Source organism: Styela clava, chromosome 7 (genome assembly GCF_964204865.1).
Source record: "Styela clava chromosome 7, kaStyClav1.hap1.2, whole genome shotgun sequence".
Taxonomy (NCBI): domain Eukaryota; kingdom Metazoa; phylum Chordata; class Ascidiacea; order Stolidobranchia; family Styelidae; genus Styela; species Styela clava.
In genome coordinates, this window is record NC_135256.1 from 3,618,718 (window position 1) to 3,640,702 (window position 21,985).

General features: G+C 36.5%; 1 protein-coding gene across 10 annotated transcripts in view; it reads left to right on the forward strand.

The window, feature by feature from the left end:
• The window catches only part of LOC120327821 (dedicator of cytokinesis protein 9-like), a 183,424-nt gene that overhangs the window by 79,310 nt on the left and 82,129 nt on the right, over window positions 1–21,985 (forward strand). For all 10 annotated transcript variants that reach the window (XM_078114619.1, XM_078114626.1, XM_078114622.1 and 7 more), the window contains 5 exons: window positions 15,481–15,660; window positions 16,381–16,572; window positions 18,902–19,095; window positions 21,004–21,103; window positions 21,629–21,766. In XM_078114619.1, coding sequence (XP_077970745.1) covers window positions 15,481–15,660; window positions 16,381–16,572; window positions 18,902–19,095; window positions 21,004–21,103; window positions 21,629–21,766 — 804 coding nt within the window. The remainder of the gene's footprint in view (window positions 1–15,480; window positions 15,661–16,380; window positions 16,573–18,901; window positions 19,096–21,003; window positions 21,104–21,628; window positions 21,767–21,985) is intronic.

The following is a 21,985-nucleotide window of genomic DNA, read 5'->3' on the forward strand; positions in this document are numbered from 1 at the left end:
AAAATATGGATTTTTATCCATGTTTGCGCTTTATTAAACAAAAACAGTCGGTTTAGGATTTAATGATTTGTGGGGAGCGTTGGCAATGGGCCTCGCTAAATGGCTCGTCGGGCTACTTTATTCTTAAAGCCTACCTGTTTTATAAACTTTAAAGGCATGAGATACACATTAACGATCACAAAATTGAGTTTTATTTGAGGACAGCAATTTTTTTCGTGTACGTCCTCTGATAAATAGGCGCCACGCGAACAAAAAGTTTGGGAACCGGCGGCCCTTGTGGTTTCGAAGAGATGGATTTTACTACGATGGCATCTTAGTTTAGAATTTTGGATTCGAATCTCGTGCTCAACACCTCATCCAGTGTGTGATATATTAGGTGAGCAATGCTGGACTGAAAATATGCCGGTGCTTTTAAATATAGGGTGAACCAATAAAAGGATACCCGGGTCATTTGGAACATAGTGTATGCGTTCCGTTTTCGGCGTCACCCCTGTTTCGTAGTTAAAAATATAGAAAGTTTCGTGAATTTTTTTTTTACAATGCCTAGAAGCTCGTCTTTGGGGATTTACCTTAACGGCGTCAACTTTGAACAACCCCGAGATCGCCTTTTAAACTTTTGCGCTATAAATGCCAATGTATAGGCGTATGACCCTAACGTAACGTATGGAGTTTTTACGCATTGGTTGCGGCGTAGTAATGAAGCGTCATAATTTCCGCTTTTTGTGGTTTGGTCTATGGCGCGGAGGCCAAAGGTTACGCATTACGCGATTCGAAGGAAATATTCCGCAATGTTTCCCACATACATTTGACAGCTGGTCCGAAGACGGTTTTGGATTAGACAAGTAGGAAAATGAATGCCCTAAAATTAAAACCGCTGTCTTATTGAACAAATGAAGCCCTTGGAATTGCGATTATCACCATAGAGACCCTAATACATATTTATCAAAAGGTCCAGCCTGCTGTATGGTTACGTAAACTTCAAAACTGTATAAATCTACGTCAGACTATGCCAGGCAATTTCCTGCAGCATTGCAAAGTTGCATCCGAAATTTCCCCATCTCTATTCAAATATGTTGTATGCAAAAAGGCGTCAATATATTCGACTGTACAATGAATGGCTATTTCGACTTTGCGATTGCTGTATTCAAAGTTTGCTTTGACTTGAACGTTTGCTAATAAGCAGGCATGATCACGCATTACAGGGAAATGAAATGGTTTGAAAATCAAACTAAATTGTTAGTAAAGATTGCAAATAGAGGTCCTGGATTAGATTTTAACACGCAAATAGGGGTCCATAACACACGTTACCCGGTATACTTCTTAAATGCAACGCCAAGTTGGCAGCCCTGCAAGTTGTGGAATTTCTTCCACATCATGTAACCTTTGACCTCCACGTCATAGACCAAACCACAAAAGGCGGAAATTATGACACTTCGTTCCTACGCTGCAAGTGCAACAATGTGTAAAACCTCCAAAAGCCAACTACAATTGCATCTTGCATTTTCTGACGCGTAATTTAACATCATAATTCTATGGACCTTTCCCCGACCTTTGACCCCCGAGAAAATTCTCCTATACTTTACCATTGCAAAATTTTCGGGGCTATTTTTAAAGTACTTTTGCGAGTTGGGGCTGTAAAATGGGATATGTGTTCAAACCATCAGTATGATTCATCATCGCATACAACAATCTGTTTTTAGAAAGTACTGGTAAAGAATTCTAGCGTAGTCTATCATACCTATTTCTACACTAATTTTTCATTACTGCAATTAAATTAAAACTCCTAGGAAAACAGAGAGATCATTGAATTATCTGATTTATATTTAAGTTTCCGAAACACAGCAAAAAACTAACGAATAAAGTTCAAAAACGAGAAAACGAGGTAATGTTTACGACCACGCATGAATATCTGTCTGAGTGAGAAAAGTGTCTGAACGGATGCGAAAAGGGAGCATTGTTACGTCACTTTTTGCATCTTGCTGATTGGCCAATGTCACTAAGTAAACAAGGAAGTCGATGCTCGGGGAAAGGTTCCTACGGTTTCAGTATATCGCGGAATTTCAGTTCAGAGAAACGTTACATCAAGTAATTTATCAATTACTGGTATATTTAACCACTAGGCCAGGGCTACTCAACTGGTGGATCGCGGTCGACCTGATTCTTTATTTTGGATCATTAGCCCACTTCCGGAAGTTTCTTTTTTTAAATGACTTTTATAGTTTTAATGGTATTTTATAACTTACTCATGTTTGTACCTCACTCACTATATATATGAAAAGAAAAGTAACGCCGAATAAACAATGCGAATAACGCTATCTTGATTACGATCGAGGATGGAAAAACCTGATCGCAGAATTTTGGAAGTTATGTATACCGTTCTTTGGTGAAAAAATAGTTGGAATAGAATAGAATAGCAAACTAAAAAGGTTGCGCCACTCTTATTTTAAGATAACTTTCAATTTTTATATATCTTATCAGTATTTTATCGTCACTCCTTTCATCTCTCTTATCTCTCTTATCTTATCTTACACAGGTCAACGAGTTAATCTTTCAGTTCTTCAAACATGGCCGTTAATAATTCCTTAGATTATGTTTGCCGCACAAATAGCCATTCGTCAAATTTTTCGTCAGATAATAAATTTTTAAAATATTTTTCCATTGTTACTAAACAAAACAGTAAACAAACGTCACAATGTCATTAAGTTTTGTTGTTGTAGTTGAGTGCTACTTATAAAAAATAAAACAAGAGCAGTAAATTTAACTATTATTTGACAGAATAGTAAACTAAGGGTGTGCTGCACCAAGCCCAGCGGTGTGACGTCACTCGAGTCTGCCATTTTTATAAAAGGATCTTGAAATCTTATAAATGAAACGATGAGTAAATTAAATTAGGTGCAAGTTTTACCTACTTGGCAATCTCACGCGATTAGAGTGCGGGAATACCACCCCATGCGTTCCGTGGATATTTCAATCGGCATCCTTTGTTTTATTCTTACATAGGTAACCACACAATGTTTCAATAATGCTGCATTCATATCCTATGCCATGCGTTTCGTGTATTTTAAAATCGACATTCTTTGTTTTAGAATTTTATAGGTAGCCACACGCCTCGGAAGTAGTCGTCATCGAGCGATCTTTGAAAAATTGTTTCAATAATGCTGTATTCTTATGATATTCATGACGCTAATATTTTTGTTATGCTCTAAAAATGAATGATTGCAGAGCATGTGTGTTTTGCTTGCAATTTTGAAAATTCTCAAATGATAGGGCAATTTCGAATTTCAACTTGATAGTCCATATAATGAAATTGATCCAGCGCCACCTAATGTGGCCAACGTAGCACCATCACCAAGCGATCTGATGACGATAATAGTCACGTGGCAAAGCGAGAGCTTTATTTGGTTAGCGTGCGTCAAGGTTGCTACATCTTGTAACTTTTTTCTCGTTCTAGTACGGCAGTAATGTTTAAGTTAATAAATGTATAGAAAACTCTACGAGTGAGTTTTCTTCGAATGGTTTCAATGAGTTCCGTACATATTCCAATCGGCATTCTTTGTTTTAGAAGTTCATATATTCATTTTCACACGCCTCAAAAAAATACGTTACCAAGCGATATTTAAAAATTCTTTCGACAATGCTGCATTCTCATGATATTCATGCCCCGAGTGTTTCTAATGTTCAAAAAACGATTGCAGAGCCTGTGTGTTTTTCTTTCAATGGCTACGCCTATGCCACAAGTTCCTCGAATTTCCAGAAAGGGGCCACACATCATCAAGATTGAGAACCACTGTTACAGCCGTTTTTCGTCGACTCTCTCGGATATCCTGTTATATATATATAAATATATATTTATTATAAGATAAATTTTCCGACACGCACAGGGGAAATTTTCAATTCACATGTGCAATAAGGGATTATGATTTAACAAAATAGTATTATTCTGTAACAAACGGCAATTATCAAAAGGTCAGTCCCGACAATTGAGCGGAATTACGTCACAAAGGAAATTGTTGAATGTGGTTCAAAGTATATCCGATACTAAATCCCGCCCGAAACTACCGGAACTAAAAACCATTGAGCGTTGCCATATATTGCAAGTGCTTCCTTTCAACCCTATATGGAGCTGGGAATATTGAGTTCCAATTTGGGAAATTTGTCAAGAGAAAAGCATTAAGCTTCCGCGTTACTTAAAATAGCTCAGAGATGATTAGAAATTTTGAACCCGTGGAAAGTTGCTCTCGTCTGCGATTCCTTAGTTCCAAGCTTTGATGACGACTCTGACCTTACCGTAGAAAATAGGGCGCTCCAGAAGTATGTGTACCAAAATAGATGTAACTAATTTTGTTCGCCCATTTTACATTGAGTTGTGTAAAAGGGACTGAAACCTATGGGCAGGGGTATAATCACTTGGCGACCACAGACAGTCCCCGAACTCGTAATAGAACTAAAATGAGGAAAATCGGAATAAAATTATGACGTAACCCTAATCTAGTACACACACTACGGGAGTACCTGAATTTCAATGTACAAAAGTTTATTCGTGTATAAATGCCCATCCGTTCAATACGAAAGCGCCACTTTGCCAACAATATACCAAAACAAAATGGCGGACGTTCACTTTTCTCGTGGTGCACTTTCTTGTATGTGACGTCATAATCACATATTTGATGAAGGTCATTTATTGTTCAAAACGTAATAATACATGCAGTTTATTAGCGATTATGACTTTACAGTGCCAAGGTATTGGAAGGTAACAGGAAATAATCGGGGTTTGATTGCAATTAACGAGCGACGAAGAAATTGTGTTCGCACGGTATAGACGTACTGACTGAAGAAAAATTTTCGTCTCGTGTTTAGTTTTTTTTTTTGCAAAATCGATCTTTAGTCGGAGTTACATCATCCAAGAACATTGCTTTTGCTTAGTTCACGTAACCGCTTGTAAGTTACCGTTTTTCTTCGCCGTCAAGTCCATACATCTGAAACAAATAACTGATTAACTCATGCAGTCAGACGATACCTTAGAGAAATATTTTTTTTTTAGTGTGTAGCAAAACACTTGTCGGCAAAAGTTTTTTTTTAGGCCCAAATAATAAAATGTAAAAGGTTTCAAGGCCCAACAATTTTTTGGGGAATTTTAAATTTACCCACGTAATAAACTTGTTAAGGGACAGTTGGTTTGTTTAGTTGAAATGAACGTAATGTATGATCGTTTGATATATGAAAAAAGTATTTAATTAACTAACATTATACAGTAATTGTACTAAGTTCTTTGAACATTTATTCTTTTATTTAAAAATTTATAATAAACATAATAAACCACCATAAGATACAGGACAACAATTTGTTTAGTTGAGATGAACGTAATGTATGATCGTTTGATATATGAAAAAAGTATTTAATTAACTAACATTATACAGTAATTGTACTAAGTTCTTTGAACATTCATTCTTTTTAGTTAAAAATCTATAATAAACATAAAATTTTGCTTTCATTAAAAAACATGCCCGGCCGATGTTGTCGGAAATAATTAAAAGTTGTTGTATTGCAATTCACATTCAACGTGCGTCAAGGAAAGTTTACTACAACGCAAATCCTTGCGTTTTGGAATCATTTTACTTGTAATTATAAAAACAAGGAGTAATTCTCAAATACAGAACAACCAAAAAACATATTCTAGAGAGAAAATAAGTTCTATGTAAAGCGTCCTTGATTACTCAAGCTTTTGGGTACAACCATGCACAAACAGAAATTCAAGTGTTAATTATATGTTCTTTATTTCGTGAAGTAATTTATAAATATACAAATTCTGTTTCGGGTAACTCCGTGCAATAAAAATCGTTACCTTGTGCAACTATTATAGCAGGGGTCGGCAACCTTTTGTCACTCGCGGGCCAAAATTGAGGGTTGCAAGTCATCGGCGGGCCGCACATATTTCTAGGAAGTTGAAACCCGAAAGGGTGATACTTTTTATAATAAAAATCAAGCAGCACATCTCTCTAATAGAATTTAGATTTATTTCCTGATTGCATCTCAAAAAATTACATTTGAATATTTTCGGCGCCATTGAACCCTTTGCACTTAGCATTAGCTTTTCTGCGTTTTGTTGCCATTTGTCTAATTATAATTAAATTATAGGCTCATTAAACGAGTAATTGTGAATTTTATACTTGTTAGATTATAATATAATTTTGTCTACGCGTGTCTCACAATAAATTCTGTTAGGTAAAGAATATAAACGTCAAAAAAGCTGTTTTGTTAGTATAATTCAGCACAGCGTCGCGGGCCGGATTATATTAGTCCGCGGCCAGATCCGACCCGCGGGCCGTAAGTTGCCGACCCCTGTTCTAGAGACTAGTCCAGGGGTGGGCAACTTCTCTAGCCGGCGGGCCAGATGTGGGAAAATGAAGTCCTCGGCGGGCCGGATAATAACATGAATAGTATTCAATATCTTAATCACATATTTATTCGCTAATGCAAGAAAGAAAATTATAAATCACCTTTGAAGTAAAGTTTAAACTACAAAAAATAGAGTCCAAAAAAATCATAATGAATTTATCATAATGTACTAAAAGTGTAATAATGTAATATTATACTGTACTGATGTACAGTCAGCGGGCCGGTCAAAATCTCGGCCCGCGGGCCGCGATGAATGATGCAGTTTTTTGATATAGGCTGGTAACTTTAACCTAATTATTATTAAACTGAAAATGTCTATGTTTTTCTTGAAGTTTCCCCCCCCCCCCTCCCCGCATAAAAATGTCAGTGGGCCACAGAATTTTTGTGCAACAAAATTGGGCCACAAAAGAAAAAAGGTTGAGAAACACTGGTCTAGACAGAACATAACTTTTGTTCCAAGCGCTCTAGATTCCTTAAATTTCTACAATCATAAACAAACAGCTCGAGATCAAAGACTAAACAAAGTTTCTCAATTTGTAGAAGTAATAAAGAAATTTTAAGGTCTTGTTTTGGGGTCGTCGCGAACACTAAAAATCCCTGCGTTGTGAAACACTTCGTTAGTAATTATGAAACACGGGAGCAATGCACGAACACGAAAATCGCAAATGCAAATCCTTTTTAAATGTAATTATAAAACAAGACGGAAATGTACTAATACAGAATAACTAAAAACAGAACCCATTTCATTTGGAACATATTCACAAATTTAGAGAGAACATATCTTTTGTACAAAACGTCTTATGGTATTTTGATATATGTGTGTTTGACTGGTGCGGCGCGACGTCCCGAAAATGAACTGAATTGTGTTGAACATAGTAATATATGACTGAATATTTTTCGTATTGTATTTATTATAAATACTGTGTATATAGATTTATAAATTCATTTTACCTTCCTATGTCGTTTACTTTCTGTTATGTATAGTGTCTTTTTTCGTGTAGGTGCGCTGCGAGTTCTTTCCCTGATAATTTGGCGCCGCGCGAACAAAAAGTTTGGGAAAATCTTGATTATGGTGTCATAAGGTGGCGCTTACGTCTTTCTCTATCATCAAGTACATGCATTTTGCACATTAAACTGACTAACCTGGACTGGTAGCGGACAACACTGCCACGATTTCGATGATAAATAAAGCACAACCGGTGTTAGCAAAACGATTTAATATGCCGACGTTTCGAATTTTAATCAGAAAAACTTCATCAGGGTATGATATTGCAAGCACGCTATTATCGTCGGTTATCATCGATGAGAATATACCTGGTGTCAATCATGCGCTACTGCCATGATTTTCCATACGATTCAGCCGTCTTATCGGCTGTTCTCTACCCGGGATAAGCGAAAATATACACAGTGTTCGAAAAATTTCGTCCGATTTTATAGTAATAACAATTGTAAGTTTAAATAAATTTTATTGGGACCTCCATAATTATGCGCACCAAGATGGCGCACAACCTGAACATAGTATGTGGGTACCGATTGAGATTAAGGTTGTGCGACATCTTGGTGCGCATACTTCTGGAGCACCTTTTATTGTATGATAAATAAGAACTACATGCACAATAAGAATTTTTCAATTGTTATGACTATAAAACCGGGCGAATTTTTTCGACACCCTGTAGTTCTATAATAATAATATTAGCACAATGAATAAAATATAAGTATTATAGCACTTCATATCTCCTATACTAGAAATTTCTCTTAATTTTACGATTTTTTATGATAGCATGTTTTTCGGGTGACGTTTATTACTGAATTTGCAATTGGCTCGTTCAACAGGAAATCCGATTGTTTCGTGCGTTGGATTCCATTATGATCAAATAAATAAATTCTTTCGTCACAATATTGGATCACATGATTGTATTATTTTGACATAATCGAATCTGAAATCTTCCAATAGCTGTAAATTGAACGGCATGTTCAATTTTATCGCCTAGTTTGAATGTGGCCGAACATGATCGAAGATGAAATTTTCTCATTATCTTTGCCATTTCAGATGAAATGAATGTTCAGGAAATGAGAAGTTATTAAAATTTCTTTCAGATTTATTTCCATAAGATGTCGTAGTGTATCTTGTAAATATGTGGACTTTGACATTTTGTGTTCTAGAAATATCGGTACTTTATATGAAATGGAATAGAATGAAATTACTGCTCCCCCGTATTTTTTCTAATTTTTAAAGTTTCGGAAAAACTTGAATTCCCCCCTAAAATATTTTTTTGAGTTACAAAATTATTATGATGCTTTTCGTTTTACATTTCAAAAAAGGGAAACATGCAACATGGACTTTTTCGTGGGATAACATACTACTCTACCAAGTGAGATTTACTATTTTATTTGAATAGAGAAAAAATTTACTATTCCTCCAATATTTTAATCTTAAAATTCAAAATTCATAAAATTTGAATTTGCTTCCGAAATTGTTCTTGATTGACAAATTATAACAATACTGTTCCTGCTGTCTTCCACTGCCAAGTCTCGGGACATTTTTTTTGTTCTAGAAATACTTCATAAAAAAGCAATGCACAGATCTTGTTTTGATCTTAAAAGGGAAATACAATTGTGCAGATATGTTGCCAAATACGTAGGTACTTCCGAAGTATGTGAACCAAGATGGCGGACACCAGAACATAGTATGTTAGGGTTAAGCCATAATTTTAGATATTACGGATGTCACTTGGATAGTCCCCGAAATCGTAATAGAACTAAAATAAGGATAATTGAAATAAAATTATGGCCTAACCTTAATCCGGTACATGGCACAAATGCATCTGAATTTAATGAATCTGGAATTACATAAAGATTAATATATGAAGTAATACCGCTGTTTCTTGATTTTTTACTGTTTTCTGGAACCAAGAAACAACTTTTTTGTCCAATTTAAACTAGAATTCGCTAAAAGTGTGTTTTTTTTTCAAATGATCTCCTCCTGCCTGCCGCTACGTACACAAGTGTAAATAGTTTCAAAGTACGAATGGAACCCTTTGTTCTTACACTTAACATATATGTACAAGTTTTTAAATGGCATCAAAGACTGTGAAACCATTGGTACAATAGAATCCCATTTTAGAATTAGGAGGAAGGGTGGTGCATGGCGTGAAGGTGGCCCATCGTGTATAGCAGAGATACTCAACTGGCGGACCAGTCCGATCCTTTCAGGTATTCGATTCGGACCGTGCCTTATTCTTTATTTTGGATCATTAGCCCCACTTTTGAAGTTTCACTTTATAAAATTACATTTATAGATTTAAATATATATTAAAAGAACTATAACACCATGATAAACAATCTTGATTAGCTAATAATCATTATTCGGCTGAGAAATGTGTTTTTAAGGATGCCGAAATATAATTTCTGGAAAGACCGGACCCAAATATTTTTGAAGTTTTGTATGCGGATCTTCAGTAAAAATAGTTGAGTATCCTTGGTGTAGAGCATTAAAAATATGTTTGACGTTGCACTTCTGATTACCCTGTGTGGCTTCGCAGGTACCCATTGGGATAAAAACGTACGAGAGGATTGCAGGACTCATCATCGCCATATGGTGGTTCATTTAACCACTAGTCCAAGTCTATGCATCTGAAACAAATTACTGTCTCACTAATCACATATCCGACATAGACTTGTGTGCCATATCATTTGGTCGCTGTATAGAATTTCCTTTCCACCGCGATGAATATGAAATCTGATCATATTCTCCCCAAATGAGCAAACAAGCCTGAAAGTAAAATTCACAGCGCTTCAGAAGTATGTGTACCAATGTGGAGGTAAGGTAACTACTTTTGATCGGTTACTTTACATCAAGTTGTGTAAAGGGACTGAAACCTATGTGCAGTGAATATATTCACTTGACTAACACAGACAGTCCCCGAACACTCAATAGAACTAAAATTAGGATACTCAGAATAAAATTATGGCCCAACACTAACCTGGTACACATACTATGTTTCGATGGTTCACATACTTCGGGAGTACCAAATCCGCAAACTTATAATCTTGGAAATTTCCTTATCTTTGGTGGTATTTGAACAACCTTGTCATGTGAAAGAATTGGCACATCATAGTAGCGTGTGCAATAGTTACAATTGTTTAAAGTCAATACTTCCAACTGATAGGATAGATAAATTGAAGTACCTGGCGCCAATGTTCTCTTGAGATTTTGAGCTGCATTGTATTCATGTTCATGCTTTCTAGTGCTAGACACATCGTGCTGAGGAATAAGCTTGCCACCACAACTCTGATTACCCCAAGTGGGTTCGCAGGTTTCGAATCCCAGGCAGGATGGTTATGTCAGTTACGTTTTCCTCCACCATCAAGTCCATGCGTTAGAAAAAAATAACTGGCTAACCAAAATACCCGACATGGGCTGGTAACCGGACAAGATGCCGTGTTTCGTCCTTCTTTCCCAGGATAAATTTGGAAATCGTATCCTATCATAGTTGAATGAGAACTTTTTTATTGGGTCTAAATCAGTGGTCTCCATAAGTAGGCTGTACGGCGCAAATCAGGGATTCTAAACTCTAATATAATAAATTATAAAATATTCAAGCGGAAGTAACAATGCAAAGGCGGCGCACATGAAATATGAAATGTCATTCACTCAAAGAACCGACGCGAGCACATTGTTTCATCACAAATTATATAGATAATGCAGTCACATGTCTGAGTTAGTGATTTCAGCTGCCATGCACTTCGTTTGATTTATGTTGAACATTTTCCAGTTGACGCTAAGGCCGTCAGTCTAATTTATATTGCGGACACTAGCCTATTAGATTGCATGATGATATTGCAGTACAATAAGTGCTTAAAATTTAATGTATAATAAAGCCTTTAATAAACATTGGTAAATGTGAAGTATACAGAGATCTTGAAAAATTGTAAAAGGTATACTTCGATAAAAAAGGTTAAAGAACACTGGTCTAAATGAAGCGGCAGTTAAAACACTGGATTTATCTATGTTGGCAATTGGCATTACAGGTTAATTTGGGATCCAAATTCAAATATAACAAATTTAGATTCGCTCCCTCATCCTTGCTTTCAAGGTCAAATGCGGCTGAGGTTTCATTAATAATGCCAAATTATTTCCTTGATAAGTAAAAGTACTCTCATTCGCACAGCGAAAGATTTAACACAGTGATAAGAGCAAAAAAAATTAATGTATTTTTAACCATGTGATCGACTTTTTAAACATTAATTGCAAGAGAAGAGAATGTGCCTATCGCTTAGCCTTGCAGTAATAAAGACACCTTGCAAGCGGCAAAAGACTTAGCGCAGCAAAAAGTGCAAAAAACATGTAATATTCCCCTTGTGCCCCATTTTTTTTAAACATAAACCGTCTGATCTGGATTTTACGATTGATGTGAAAAAAATCTGAGTGTGTAAATGGCCTGCCGGGCCAAACTGTGGCCCCCAACTCATCTGTTGTACACTCCTGATCTATAAGGAGCTGGCCGTTTATGTAAAACACACAAATACAAAATATACATAAAAGTTGAGACTTGGTTTTTTCTGTATTATTTATAGTTTTCAGAAATTAAATTGTTCTTGGTTGTACTGTGTGAGATTCAAATGCTTGAAATGAATATTTTTCAAATTAATCTATTTTGAATTATTCCTATATTCAAGAATTTAAAATATTAAATATAATGAATTTCCATTTGGTTTGAACATATAAGGAAGGCTCTAAGTTTCAAGGTCATTTAAGTTTTTCAGGGTCGAATTGTGGTATTGAGGTTTCATTAATAATGCCAAATCATTTCCTTAATAAATGGAAGTACCCTATTTCGAACAGCAAAAGATTTAACACAGTGAAAAAAAATTGATGTATTTTTAACCATGTGAGCGACTTTGTAAACATTAATTGCAAGAGAAGAGAATGCGGCTATTGCTTAGCCTTGCAGTAATAAAGACACCGGTCTAAACGGAAAAAGATTCAATGCAGCGAGAAAAGCAAGCATTGACAAGGGCCATAGTTACTAAATTTTGATTTGTTGTGGACAACATATAGGGAAGGCTCTTAGTTTCAAGGTCAACTAAGCTTTTCAGGGTTAAATTGTGGTATTGAGGTTTCATTGGTAATGCCAAATAATTTCCTCGATAAATAAAAGTACTCTCTTTCGAACAGCAAAAGATTTAACACAGTTAGTGACTTTGTAAACATTAATTGCAAGAGAAGAGAATGTGGCTATTGCTTAGCCTTGCAGTAATAAAGACACTGGTCTAAACGGAAAAAGATTTAATGCAGCGAGAAAAGCAAAAAAAAAATTATGTATATTAAACCCATGTGAATGATTTTTAAACATAAACTGTGGGATTCGTATAATCATATTTTAAGCTCGACGGGGAAAAGTCTGCGCGTGGCAAGGGCCAAGAGTTGATAAATTATGATTTGTTGTGGACAATATAAGGAAGGCTCTTAGTTTCAAGGTCAAATAAGTTTTTCAAGGTCGAATTGTGGTATTGAGGTTTCATTGGTAATGCCAAATAATTTCCTCGATAAGTAAAAGTACTCTCTTTCGAACAGCAAAAGATTTAACACAGCGATAAGAGCAAAAAAAATTGATGTATTTTTAGCCATGTGAGCGACTTTGTAAACATTAATTGCAAGAGAAGAGAATGTGGCTATTGCTTAGCCTTGCAGTAATAATGACACTGGTCTAAACGAAAAAGATTCAATGCAGTGATAAAAGGAAAAAAAAACAATCAGGTATTCTTACACATGTGAATGACTTTTTAAACATAAACTGTCAGATTCGTATTTCAAGCTTGACGGTGAAAAGTCTGCGCATTGACAAGGGCCATAGTTACTAAATTTTGATTTGTTGTGAACAATATAAGGAAGGCCATTAGTTTCAAGATCAACTAAGCTTTTCAGGGTTAAATTGTGGTATTGAGGTTTCATTGGTAATGCCAAATAATTTCCTCGATAAGTAAAAGTACTCTCTTTCGAACAGCAAAAGATTTAACACAGCGATAAGAGCAAAAAAAATTGATGTATTTTTAACCATGTGATCGACTTTTTAAACATTAATTGCAAGAGAAGAGAATGTGCCTATTGCTTAGCCTTGCAGTAATAAAGACACCGGTCTAAACGGAAAAAGATTTAATGCAGCGAGAAAAGCAAAAAAAAAAAAATCATGTATATTGAACCCATGTGAATGATTTTTAAACATAAACTGTGGGATTCGTATAATCATATTTTAAGCTCGACGGGGAAAAGTCTGCGCGTGGCAAGGGCCAAGAGTTGATAAATTATGATTTGTTGTGGACAATATAAGGAAGGCTCTTAGTTTCAAGGTCAAATAAGATTTTCAAGGTCGAATTGTGGTATTGAGGTTTCATTGATAATGCCAAATGATTTCCTTAATAAGTGAAAGCAACCTCTTTCGAGACCTTGCTTTATGTTTTCTAAATGCCAGCCTTCCTGGCTGTGGTTTTATTACTGCTTCACATTGGAGCCGCAATACCCTGTTTAGGTATGTGTCCCGTTTACTTTCTCTTCGCTGCCCCCAGTGTAGAGATGTAGTATATATTTTTCAGTACCCCTGAAGTATGCGCACCAAGATGTTGCATAACCTGAACCCTTCCCTGGTACACAACCTGAGTTCAGGTTGTGCGCCATCTTGGTGCCCATACTTCAGGAGGTGCTATTTTTCTTTTTCCCTGAGTATGATCTTATTGATTAAAAGTCAGATGATATATACCGGTACATATATTTGAATCAACTTCATACATCTAGCAGTGCAACACAAAAAATTTAGTTTTTTCATGCGGGAAATGCAAGAGAATGCGCTCAGCCTTGCAGTAATGAAAACATCAGGCAAAACAGTGAAATATTTAAGGCAGCGAGGAAAGATGTGAGAGAAAAAAATATGTTTTTTACACATTTGGGAGCATTTTTAAATATAAACTATTAGATTCAGCTTTTATGTATGAATGACATATACATATTTTTAAATCAACTTTAGACGTCTAGCCGAGACACTCGCAAAATGGTTAAATTGTGGTATTGAGGTTGGTTCAATATTGCCAAATCATTTCCTTAATAAGTAAAAGTACCCTCTTTCGAGATCCGCAGTGTTGTGTATGTGGCTTATATTTTCTCTCTGCTGACAGCCAGTGAGTGTATTGTAGACTTGTAGTCAGATAGGATTTGCTGCCATGGGGCATTTCTTCAAGGGTCATATGTAACTTTAGTCACAGATGATTATTCTTTACTTCTGAGTGATTGGGCTCAAGGTCGCAAGCAAGGTAACACGCACTCACTCAGAAACGATGAAGACTAATCGCCAAGCAAAATTATGATCATCGATTTAAGTACCAAAAACTACTGAGACTTACTAACTACTGAAATCTAGAGCAGGGTGGTCCAACGTTGTCGGCTCCGCGGGCCACAAAATTATTTTTGCATTGTTCGCGGGCCACAGTAGTGCCAAGAATATGTGAACAGTTTAATACAAAACAAACACTTTTATTGTGCAATCACATAGATATCAGGCATAGCCATTCTAGGCTAATAGAATCCGCATACGATTTTTAGTTTTCTATAATGCCTATATTGTTAGCATATATTCCCGACCAAAACGATAGAAAGCCAGGTAGTAATTCGGACTGCCAAGGACATCATTCAACTTCGCTAGTTGCCTAAGCTAGCCATAATACTAGTCAATTTAGTGACATTAGTGATGTAACAATTTTTCTGATTAATTTTATTTCGAAACAACACGAAATGCTATTTTTTGATTACTCTCCGAATGTGACGCGGGCCACATATGGCCCACGGGCCTGGGTTTGGACCACCCTGACATAGGACAAATAACTATCAGTAGAAATTGCGCGAGACTAGCTTCTAATCCTTTCTCAATGGCTATACTTTTGTGGATTCGTATGCGTATAATGCAAAGATGCTGTAGCAGGAATAAACATACCATAATATGCAATTCAAGAGTCGTGCTGCACACTAACAGAAATGTATTTTTAACATGGGACAAATGAGAAATAGAATTAAAATACCTTATTTCCTATTTTCAGCAACAGCATGCAGGACCAGAACTAAAATGGGTGGACGGAGGAAAACTATTGTTTCGTTTATCAACACGGCTTGTTTCCAGCGTCTACACAACTGACCCTCACATTCATAATTTCTTCGACAGTTGTCAGAGATCTCTCACTGGGAATGCAACAGATCATGATGTTGTGAAATACTTGAAGGTATGGTTTACTACAGGGCTACTCAACTATTTTTACCGAACGTCCGCATACAAAACTTCTAAAATATTTGGGCCCAGACTTCCCAGAAATTATATTTCGGCATCCCTAAACACGCAATGCCTCAGTCGACTAATGATTATTAGCTAATCAAGATTGACCGTTGTTGTCCTGGTGAAGCTTTAGTAAACCAGTACTAAGTTTAAGTGCTTGACCTTGAACGGTTTGGGTTTCGACCTTGAGGGAGTCACCTTGATTGACCTTGGTTTTTACATTTAGTGGCTTTGACATTGAGTGACCTTTGCCTTGACATTGAGTATGTAACCGTGGTTTTCACATTTAGTGACCTTGACTTTGACCTTGAGTGAGTCAATGTGGGCGGGGGGACATAGTCCCTCAGGCCACCCTGGCTACGTCCATGTTTCCACATTTAGTGACTCTGACGTTGAGCGAGTCTCCTTGTTTCCCTCATTACTTATCGATCTTAAGATCGGTAAGTATATTTGTCTGTCTGTCTGTTAGATGCACGCGATATCTCACAAAAGCGAGATTGAATCTGAATTATTAATTAATTAGTGATGGGACACACGGTGTCACTATAGAGTCTTGAATTGAAATCATAGTTTTGATCGATAAGTGTTTAGTGATTGTGACATTGCTTGAATGACTTTGAAATTGAATGACCTTATCTTTGACCTTGAGTCAACATATTGACTTTTTCAGACCCTCTTAGCTGCTGATGACAAGCCTCTCATCCAATTTCTACCAACAATGTTAAACCAGCTATTGAAGCTGTTGGCCTCACCAAAATCAACCAGAGAAGTAAAATCAAATTGTATCAAGTCATTGGTTCATATTGTCACCATCTGTCACAAGAGTGAAAACCACAAGGATTTATTAAAGCAGTATATAAAAGTAAGATTTGGTACCTAAGCTGTCTTATATTTATTATTTAGAACAGGGTGGTCTAAACCCTGGCCCGCTTCATCATCTGTGGCCCGCGCCGCATTCGGAGAGTAATCAAAATATCGTATTTTAAATTTCTCTTCATAAAATAAATCAGAAAAATCGTTCGACATATTGTTGTTATATCACTATTGCAACTGAATTGACTAGTATGATGGCTAGCTGAAGCAACTAGTGGAGTTCAAGATGTGATGGGCAATGGGCAGTCTTAATTGTTACCTGGATTTCTATCGTTTTGGTTGGGAATATATGCTAACAATATAGGCTTGAAAGAAAACTAAAAATCAAATGCGAATTCCATTAGCCTAGTGTTTACACAATAGAAGTGCTTGTTTTGTATTGCACTGTTTACCTTGGTACTATTGTGGCCCGCGACCAATGCCAAAATAGTTTTGTGGCCCGCGGAGCCCACAACCTTGGACCACCCTGATCTAGAATTAAAGTTGAGAAATAAAGAAGTCTACATTTTTTTATAATGTGTTTATAATTTGTGCATGAATAAGTATCATGGTAATGTTAAGAACTGAACAATATCAGTATTACTACCAAGAAATACAAAGCAAAATTCTTTCAAGAACGATCAAATTCCTCTCTAGTTGGGAAACATGGTTTCAAACAGTTACATATATGGAATTTGGTGACCGTACATTTGAACCCATATACATTTGAACCCATGCGTATATCCACGGGTTCAATCTATATGCGGGTGCTAAAACCCATGGGTTAGGGTTAGTATGGGTTTAACTATCCGTGAAACAAAAAAAATTCCATAGGTGCAATAGCATACAGGTACAATTGTCATGGGTTCAAATGTACGTGGGTTCAAATGTAATGGAACCATGGAATTTAAGTTGTGGCTTAGCGTCTTTGATCATTTTTTACAATTATCTGTGCATTTCTGCGTAGTTGTCACTGATTTCTACGAGTTCCTATCACAAAGAAACTGTCTTAACGAATAAATATAAAAACATCTAGAAAAATGTACTCCCGTAGTATGTGAACCAAGGTGACGAACACCATGATGTAGTATGTGTACCAGTTTAGGGTTAGGCCATAATTTCAGGTACAAATACCACGGGAATCACTTGGCTAGTCCCCGAACTCGTAATAGAACTAAAATAAGGGAAATTGGACCAAAATTATGGCCTAACCCTAACCTGGTACACATACTACTTTCCGGTGTCCGCCATCTTGGTTCACATACTACGGGAGTACCTAGAAAACAGCTTGTTTCACTATGTCTTATCAGACTAAATAAGTTGGCACCCCCAGGATAACTTTATTTATCCTTCCTCTTTCTTTCTTTTATTCTTATCGAATTCAGTCGTAGTGCAATGAGTCACTATTTGGCTGTACCATCTCATAATTTTTTTCTCTTCTTGAATCCTACTCATAACTTTAACTCATAAATAATCTCCTTTTTATTGTTGTGCATTATTCCATATAATGGCGTCGTCAGCTTCTGTAAATAGCATTCACCACCCGGATTTCAATACAAAAAAAAAACGCTAGCCTACTTTGAAAAACTTAAGATGTGTCACTTGGAAGAATGAACCTAGGCTATATGTCACCACAGGATGCATGAGTGGATGAAACATCTTTTCATCTCTATGGCCAAAGGTTGAATACCCTGACGTATATATTAATATAACTTAGCTGGCTTATCAACTTTTTTTTCGTGTAATAAACTTTCACATTTCTTAATAGGGCCATAGTTAACTATACAACTAGTCCATCCTATCTGCTTTCTTATAAGGCTGTGGTTCGCCATATGATAAAGCTATTCTTTTGCTTTCCTCTCCCCTGGGATAAATATATAAATCCTGTCCTATCATGTTATTGCAATATATTTTGATAAGAGATGTGTCACTGTCCTTTTTTCAATCCAAGCTGCAATCTTGGGAAGACTTTGCGACTTTTCGATTTATTATAGTAATACATAAATGTTAGCCAGATTGCCTAAGCAGGCTTGTACTAAACACAAAAATAAATATTTGGAATTGAGTTTGTGACGGGAAAAAATTGCCTTTTTCTCATATTCATCTGTCCTTGTTCAATTGTTTTTATATTCATATCTCTCCCCTAAATATTGGTTACTCCTGTAGTATGTGTACCAGGTTATGGTTAGGCCACAATTTTATTCCGATTTTTCTTAATTTAGTTCTATCACCATTTTAGACGGGGGTCGTGATCTTAAAATGTTGGGAGGTCCTGCACTACATTACTGATTCATCTTATGAGCTTTCCTCTCCTCCTGATATGCAATTTTATTTTTCAGTACATGTTCGTCACTGAGCCTTGGCCTGATTACCAAACTCCTACAGTCCACGAAGAGCTTGTTATCAACATGACGGAACTTCTGCGGCCATCCGTGACCGATTTCCTAACGATGAATAAACTGCTGCGGCATTTATCCTTCTTTCTTGAGATCGTTGTCAAGAGTATGGCTCAACATTTAATCATGGCACAAAAGTAAGTTTTTGAGTAGCTTTGGAATCAATTAAGCGGTGTGCCGCATCTTGCGAGCGTTAGGAAACCTCTGTTTAGGTTTCGAATCCTATACAAGGATAGTTATGTGCGACAGAAGTATGTTTACCAATAGAAAGGTAACTAATTTTTTTTTGCCTACTTTACATTAGGTTGTGTAAAGGGGTGGAAGCCTATGGGCAGGGGATATATTCACTTGGCTAACACAGACAGTCCCCGAACTCGTAATAGAACTAAATTAAGGAAATTCCGGTACCCCTGAAGTATGTGCACCAAGATGTCGCACAACCTGAACCCTAACCTGGTACACAACCTAAGTTCAGGTTGTGCGCCATCTTGGGCGCATACTTCAGGAGGTCCAAAAATCGTAATAAAATTATGGCCCAACCTGGTACACATATTACGGGAGTACTGAATCTCATTGGGGATAATTATGTGGGAGAGGATTGCTGGACTCCTCGCCGTCATAAGGTGGTTCACCTAAAGGCTGGTCAGTTATGGCTTCCTCCACCATTACATTAAGTCCATGCTTCTGAAAACAAATAAATAACTAATCCAATACCCCATATGGACTGGTAAGCGGACGAGAGGCCGTGGTTTGCTATATGATTAGGCCATCCTTTTGGCTTTCCTCTATTTGGGGTATGAATGTAAATCTTATCCTAAGTAATTTCGGGGCTCCCGAAGTATGCGAACCAAGATGGCGGACAACGCAATGTAACATATGTACTAGGTTAGGGTTAAGCCATAATTTTAGGTATGAATACTACGGGAGGCTCTTGGCTAGTCTTCGAACTAATAATAGGACTAAAATAAGGAAAATTGGAAAAAAATTATCGCCTAACCCTAACCTGTTACCCATGTTACGTTCCGATGTCCGCCATCTTGGTTCGCATACTTCGGGAGCATCGTAATTACATTATAAATTGGTAATTTTAACAACAAACAGTCGTTTCACAGAGTTATGTTATGTATAGCATAAACAAACATCCCCTCATATGACTGTTGCATATGCAGCGAAATGCTTATGAAGTGCTATACCGATATGACGCAGACATGAAATATTAATATAATACTGACTCAAGATAGATCATACTCTGATTAGTAAAAAAAATAAAAGATTTCAGAAATAATTAAAATGCTTCTCTAGAAGATGGTAGGATATGAAGCCTTTATTAAATTGAGAACACTAATGGATACTTCTAATGATGTACTGAAATATTTAATAAAGATTTAATCTGATGCAGGATTTCAAAACTGTAAACTGTATGTAAAAATTGTATGATTTTATAACTGCAATTCCATTCACTTGAAACTAATAACTAATTACCTATTACGATGAACACAATTAAATCAATATGGCAAGACGTTTAAATCCTTGCATTGGCCATTGACTGAATATTTTATGCAACAGAAAAATCTGCTGAAAGGCTAGCTATTCTAACAAGTGGCGTAACCATGGTGCCTGTTTTAAAGGCTGTTGCCCAGGAATTTTCTATTCCAATTTTTAAAACCCTTTTTTTTCAAATTCTGGCTACTGCCCTGTCAATTCCAATACAAGGGTACTGATGCCCTGAAACATTTTATGAAGACTCAAATAGATTCAGAATTCCGATAACGAATATGCGCCAGTTTTAATATGAGTCATATGAGTAAGCTGTCCGGTGTCCAATCAATTTTTTGCGAGGGCCAATATGAATCAAATTCAATCTGTTGGGTCCAGAAAATTCAGGAGGGCATTACATCATAATTTTCATAATTCAAAGTACAAACCTTACAATCATCCCCAGGATAACTTCTTCGTGGTCTCCTCTGAGGGCCCGGTTTGATTAACCCCAAACTAGAACATTGTTTCCATAATGTTGATATCATTAGGATTTCTTCTTTTTGCAGAATAAAACAACGACGCAATGAAAGATTTCCGGTCTCATTTCAACATGCAATACAGAGTTTACTCACGACTACGGTGCCTCATATTGTTGGAAAATGGAAGGTTTGCTCAATTTGAGAAATTTATTAACCAGTCTTTTTTACGTTTGAGTGAATATGTATGACCTTAATCATATCTTGCTCAGAGATGAGTAACCTTGAGTGAGTGTGCATAATCTCACTCATCCATTATCAGGGAACGATTCTATTTCACTTCTGAGTGAGTATGTGGACAAGTGTGGTACTTTAATTTTAGTAGTGATTGCCTGTAACTTTGCACAGGATTGAGTCTCTTTCCTTTCTATGTGAATATGAATATGTGTGAGTGACATAGCTCAGAGAGAAGTCTCTTTTAACACATAAGTTACTAAGAGTCTTTTTTTATTCCTGAGTGAGTGTGCTTTACCCCCACTATAACTTGTTTAGAGATGAATATCCTACTTCTTAGTGAGTGCGTTTAACGTAATTGAAGATGAGTAGTTTTCATTTTTGAGTTACCGTTACTTTGCTCTGAGAAGTCTCCTTCACTTCTAAGCATTTGTGAGATATTGGTATGGACAAATTCTTAGCAAAAAAACTCTTTTCACAGACAAACTATGACGAAGTCTGCAACGCCAATCTGAGTATTGCACAGTTCGTCAAGAATTGTTTCACTTACGTTGATCGAGGGTTTGTGTTCAAACTCATTAACCATTACTTGGTTAACTTCAATGCCAATGATCCAAAGGTTTGTGATTTTCTTTGTATGATTTACGGTTTTTGTGAGAGCTAAAAGATTATTTCGGTGTCGAAATGTTCTCTAGATAAATATAAAAATCCTATTCTATCATGAATAGTGTATATTATTCGTTTAACTGATATTTGGGCATACCGATATAGAGGAAACTATTTTTGTTTGCCCATTTACATAAAGTTGTGTAAAGGGACTGAAACCTATGGGCCTTGA